At 44.0% G+C, this 5,964-nt stretch overlaps 1 protein-coding gene across 1 annotated transcript; it reads left to right on the top strand.

Moving 5' to 3' along the window:
- The first annotated feature begins 1,375 nt into the window (after nt 1-1,375).
- On the top strand, nt 1,376-4,747 carry BTG1 (BTG anti-proliferation factor 1). The gene is made up of 2 exons (XM_075933117.2): nt 1,376-1,694; nt 3,470-4,747. Exons 1-2 carry the CDS (start codon nt 1,547-1,549, stop codon nt 3,832-3,834), a joined length of 513 nt encoding a protein of 170 aa, XP_075789232.1. The 5' UTR covers nt 1,376-1,546; the 3' UTR covers nt 3,835-4,747.
- The last annotated feature ends 1,217 nt before the right edge of the window (nt 4,748-5,964 follow it).

Here is a 5,964-nt window from a genome sequence, read left to right as displayed (position 1 = left end):
ATCCAAATTTTTCTAAACATTATAGGATCTCACAGAGCCATCTTCAGTCTTACACCCAAACTAATTTACACTGCTTTATACAGTACTTGTGCACACAATGTTTATTATAAATGCCACACCTGCTTTTACTAAGAATCAAAGCACAGGAACAGACAACCAATAAACATGACCAGAGTTCAAGAGTGTTGTGTGTATTAGGACTGCCAATTTTCTACTCACTCAGAACTGAACTCTCCTATCTGCCCCCTTGTTCTGCCTCTCTATCAAGGGCCCAGCCCTTCTCCCAGGCCTTGTCCTGTGCTCTCTCTCCCTTTCTGCCACCCGCACTCACTTTCACTGGGCTGAGGCGGGGGGTTGAAGTGTGGGAGGGGGTGGGTGCTCTGGTTGGATGTGCAGGCTCTGGGGTACAGCTCGGTATGAGGTATTGGGGTGTGGGAGAAGGCTCTGGACAGGAGCAGGAAGTTGGCAACTTGAGAGAGAGGGAGAGTGTGTGTGTGAGAGAAAACTGAATGCCTGGCAACTTGAGATATGCTTATGCTTCCATGCAAATAGATAATTCTCTCTCTACATACATATAAATTATCTGTATACATGCAAACATCTTTGTGAGTACATATATATTGAATCTATATTGTCTGGGTAGGTATTTCCATTGCTAAATGTAAATGTGAAAACTGAGACCTATATACAGATTGCATATGTGTTAGCAAGTGTATCTCCGTGTGTGCGTATATAAGATTGTTTCTATCTACACATGTATTTTCTATATGTGCTGATATATTTCTGCATGCAGGCACTAAATCTATCTTGATATGTGGGTACATCATTTTTTTCTCTAGCTACAGAGCTATATACAGATATTGAACTCTCTGTGTATGAATAATACATTATCCAGTAGATGATTTTTTTTTTGTAAATAGATTGATACTCGATAGCAACAAGCCTCCCTGTAGATAGTAGTCCTGTTTGTGGGAATAGCTCTCACTTTGTATACATGTATAGAGAAGACACTAGTGTGCATGCTGAGACGCAGGGGCTCTTCACAATCCCTAAGCTCAAGGTACAAGTCCTGACGTGTCTAAGCCTCTCCTTTATTGAGCTGTAGCTTATAGATGTGTGTCTATTGGACCTGCCCCTCCCCCTGCTCTCTGCGCCAGACGCTCTGTTCCCAGGCAGCTGCCGCCTCCCAGCGCCACTCAGCTCCCAGGCTGTATTTGTTTACAGTCAGATGACGTCACCCCTCCCCGGCCCCCGCCCTCGCGAACTATGCGTCACAATGGTGCGATCGCGGGATTGGCGGCTGCGGATTGCAGGCTCCGCCCATCTCCGACGCCATTTCCGTATCAGGACGGCTATAAGAGGCGGCGCACGGAGGCGGCGTTTCTTGTCTGTTGCAGCGGGAGATGGTCGCTGTTTTCCTTCTGTCACTGTTGGTGCCGCTGCCGCCCCCTTGTCGGAGGAGGAGGCCGCCGCCGCCGCTTCCCGGGATGTGAGCTGGGGCGCGCTGCTCTCTCGTCCCCGCCTTAGCGCCGCGCCAGCCGCCCCCATGCATCCCGCCCTGTACACCCGGGCCAGCATGATACGCGAGATCGCCGCGGCCGTGGCCTTCATCTCCAAGTTCCTCCGGACCAAGGGGCTGATGAACGAGCGGCAGCTGCAGACCTTCAGCCAGAGCCTGCAGGAGCTGCTGGCAGGTGAGGGGCGGCGCCGCGCGGCTGCCCTGGCCCGCAGGGAGCCATCTCCCCCCGCCCCGAGCGGGCGCTGCGGAGTCGTCCCTCCCCTCCCCCAGATGATAGACGTGCGTGGTGCCCGGTCTCCGCTGTTGGGCGCAGTGCGCGTCCCTTGGGAGCGCCCCACACTGGGTCCCTTCCCCCACCTCAGCTGTTGGGAGGGGGGACCCGGGATCCCCTTTATTCCCCACCCACCAAGCTCCGTTTGCCCCCGAGTGTTTGACAAGCCCCAGTTGCTCGACTTGCCTCTTCCCCCGGGACGGTAGCGCGGCCGCCCGTCCCGCCCTTGCCCGCCGCCGCTTTCCGGTTCCTAAAGCCGGGCCTTGAATCTACCTCTGTAGCGAGACAAAGGCCCTGCCGAGTGAGAGTGTCTGGCTTGCGGGAAGAAACGAGCGCTCGGGAGCGCCGCACTGTCCTGCAACGCGGGGCTCCGTCCCACACGGGAATGGCTTTTAAAAAGCCGCCCTGTGATGGCGTAGTCAACGAACCGCGCGTATCCTGGGCTCGGGTTGCTAGTAGTGTATCCAGTGACCTAGTTCTTAAGTAAGGGAAGCCACGGCCCTTCCCTGGCTGCTTACAAAGGTGGTGGTGGGAGGGGGAAGAGTGGTTAAACTGATTATTCTAGGAGGGGTGGGTGAGATTTTGTGGCCTGCACTGTGCAGGGGATCAGACTAGAGGATCATAATGGTCCCTTCTGACCTTAAAGTCTGAGAGTCTATGAAGCATCTTAAGTTTATGAAAAACTGCTTGGACACAGAGAAACACAGATGCTCCCAAAGCAATTAGGATTTTGTGAGGAGCTGAAAACACCAAACCCCATCCAGTTTCAAGTGTTAAGTGTTTCATTTTTTATACCCTAAAAATTACAGAAATGAGAGGTTCCTTCAAGACTTATTTGTCAAACTGCACCATAGAATGGTTTCTGTGGTACCATACAAAGGCTCGTGAGTCAGTTTGCCGATCCTTTGTATAGCACCTAGTACACAAACATAAGGAAATGAGGATGATTTCCCCCTTCTGGTGTAAGGGCCAATTTCTGATACTCCTGGTTACACTTTGGTGGCCTTACCCAGATACTTGTTGGTGAGTAGCGGTATCAGAATGTAAACTTTTAAGCAATATAGAAATAGAGAGGATGTAGTAAGATGGACATTCAGACATATATTTCATTTTTTACAAAAATTGCCAATAAAATGTGGCCAGTCTGCTTTTCCCAGTACTTGCAAAGGGGGGAAAAACGCTGATGTTTTTCAAGTTTCTACTTAAATGTATATTTCTTCCAAAAGTTAAGAATGTTAATAAATCTGAGCTAACTGAAGCCCATAAAACTTTATTGCTTTATATATAATCAAGTTGATATGTCTTTGCAATATAATACTTGTACTTATATTATTGATGCACATTACATGGAGTATTAGAATAACTTTTAAGTTGTACAAAAGCAATGACTCACTTGCCATTAACCCATGAAAAATACTTGCCCCATGAACTCTTAGTAGTGTAAACTATCTCCCAGTCTATTTAGTATTTTATTTTGGTTTTTCACTTTCAGGTTTGACATTTTATAGTAATGTTAGACGTTTTGACAATGTTAGTTCTTTATTGAGCTGAAAAAATCAAATCTTTTTACTTTAAGTGTGAAATGGGGAAGGGGGAGAACCTGGAGAATATGAAGTCATAGTACACCTTTCTGACACTGTCTAGAGCTAAGCAGCACAATCTTTTTTCTTATTCTGTAGAACATTATAAACATCACTGGTTCCCAGAAAAGCCATGCAAGGGATCAGGTTACCGTTGCATCCGGATCAACCATAAAATGGATCCTCTGATTGGACAAGCGGCACAGCGGATTGGACTGAGCAGTCAGGAACTGTTCCGGCTTCTTCCAAGTGAACTCACACTGTGGGTTGACCCGTATGAAGTCTCCTATCGCATCGGAGAGGATGGCTCAATCTGTGTGCTGTATGAAGCTGCACCAACAGGAGGTAGCCAAAATAACACCAACATGCAAATGGTAGACAGCAGAATAAGCTGTAAGGAGGAACTTCTCTTGGGCAGAACAAGCCCTTCCAAAAACTACACTATGATGACTGTATCAGGTTAAGATATAGTCTATGGATGGATCACCTTAAAATGGATGGATAAAATTGTTTTTTACTTTGGGTGGGCTCCTCTGGGGATGGATTATGGAATTTAAACCATGTCACAGCTGTGAAGATCTGGCACACAGTAATGGTAAACTTTCAAGTGACAGTGCCGTAGTTTGGACAGTACCTTTTCAGTGATTTAATAGCCTGAGTGTCAGAATGATCACTTCATTTGCTAGGGAGTGAGGAAGTCTAGGAAGGTTTCAGTTTCTCCCAGACATCTTAATTTTACACAAATTATTTCAATCCAAATCTCTATTTATAAACTTGCTCTCTGCAGTTGGTCTTGCAGAGAATTTGCACTATTACATTTACAAATTGTTACACTTTTGGCAGCTCAAGAATAACACTTGTTATAAACATGATAGTACTGGAAATTTTCTCAAACTTTTACCTAGCACTTACAGTATGTATAAATGTACATAAAACAACTGGTAAGCATGACCTGGGAAAATGGTCAGATCTTCATATTGTGTATTGGCCTTGAAAAAACAAGTGACCAGAATCTGCCATGGCAACAGGCTTTAAAAAGACCATATAAAGACACTGTCTGAACTGTGGTGTTAGCACCAGCCAGCTGTCTGTACATTGCTAGCTTGTAGTTTTCTAAGACTGAGTAAACTTCTTATTTTTAGAAAGTGGAGGTCTGGTTTGTAATTTCCTTGTATGTAATTGGGTAAAAGTCTTTCCACAAACCACCATCTATTTTGTGAACTTTGTTAGTCATCTTTTATTTCATAAATTATGAACTGGTGTAAATTTGTACAGTTCATGTATATTGATTGTGGCAAAGTTGTACAGATTTCTATATTTTGGATGAGAAATTTTTCTTCTCTCTATAATAAATTGTTTCCTATCTTGGCATTTTAATTAATCTTGGTTGTCGTGATTATATAGGATCAGGCAAACTATTTATCCTGCCAGTAGAAGTCAAATAGGTACTGCACTCTAAAGGATATGAACATCAGTGGCACACGACTGTTGGAAAACATTTGATACAGCCATGGATAATGAAGATTACTTGTGCACAAACATTTGGCAAGTGTAGGGAAACACAGTGTTTTAACATGTCACTAATAGCTTTTTAAAATCAGTCATAATACGGAAATAACTTGAGGGCCACTAATTCCAGGATATGAGGAAAAGGGGAAAATATCCACCAAAGATGACTCGAATAAATCCAGAGGATTAAAGTTTACATGGTTTCCTGATGAAGTGAGGATATAGCAAACTTAAGCATTCATATTGATCTTCCTTTGAAAAAAGTTCAGTCCCTCTGATGGATTCCCTGCTCTATTAGCTGTTCCTGAGACAGATGTCCTATAGCCTTAAGAGCAGGTTATAACCAATTGGCAGAAAGGTTGGTTGCCTTTCACTTCAGATGCAAGCAAGACTTTATAAACCAGTAAGATGGGAATCAGCAAACTAAAGGTATGTGGTGACTTTCTTTCCCAGTTTTAAAAAAGATGACAAACTAAATTAACATGCCCATTTTGAAAAGTGTATTCCAAGTTAACAGATGGCTAGCTAGTTCAATGTAGCAGCCCTCTAAAGGCAAAAATTAGTTACAAGGGTTAGGTACACTTACATTTTATGCTACTTTACTGATATTGATTAAAATGATTTTCAGGTCCATGATCTAATGCATGCATTACATTTCATGAACATTAAATAAAATGCCTACACAACTTTAAGTCTCTTCCAGTAATGTCACACTCCTTACCTAAAGCTGTAACTGATAAACAAGTGCATGGCGGAATAGTAGTCTGATGTAAATAACTTGCTGTCAAAAGAAGGTTGAGACTAATTGGAAACTTGCTAATAGCTGAGATTTTAATTTGCATGTAGTCATCAGTTCAATCAATATTTTAGCCATAGTTTAGTAATTCCAAGGAAGGGCCAACAGCCCAAATCTAGGCCTTCCTGTTGGATGATGTAAGTGGAGAACTGGTTCAATAGACTGTTGCTCAGTAGTGAGGCAGAACACAACTCTTTCCTCTCTTGGACGCTCAGCATGTACGTTTGGATGATAAAACTTGACAATTGCTTTAAAACAGTGGTGTCTAACACTAGCCATGAGCCACATG

This window comes from Pelodiscus sinensis, chromosome 1 (assembly GCF_052426305.1).
Source record: "Pelodiscus sinensis isolate ZL-2025 chromosome 1, ASM5242630v1, whole genome shotgun sequence".
Lineage (NCBI taxonomy): Eukaryota > Metazoa > Chordata > Testudines > Trionychidae > Pelodiscus > Pelodiscus sinensis.
This window is presented reverse-complemented; position numbering and strand designations above follow the sequence as displayed.

What these genes read in the sequence shown, in the direction of transcription:
- BTG1 (XM_075933117.2), top strand. Translation starts at nt 1,547, where the DNA reads ATGCATCCCGCCCTGTACACCCGGGCCAGCATGATACGCGAGATCGCC. An exon ending in CCTGCAGGAGCTGCTGGCAG is followed by an intron (nt 1,695 to 3,469) that starts GTGAGGGGCGGC and finishes CTTATTCTGTAG; the next exon opens with AACATTATAAACATCACTGG.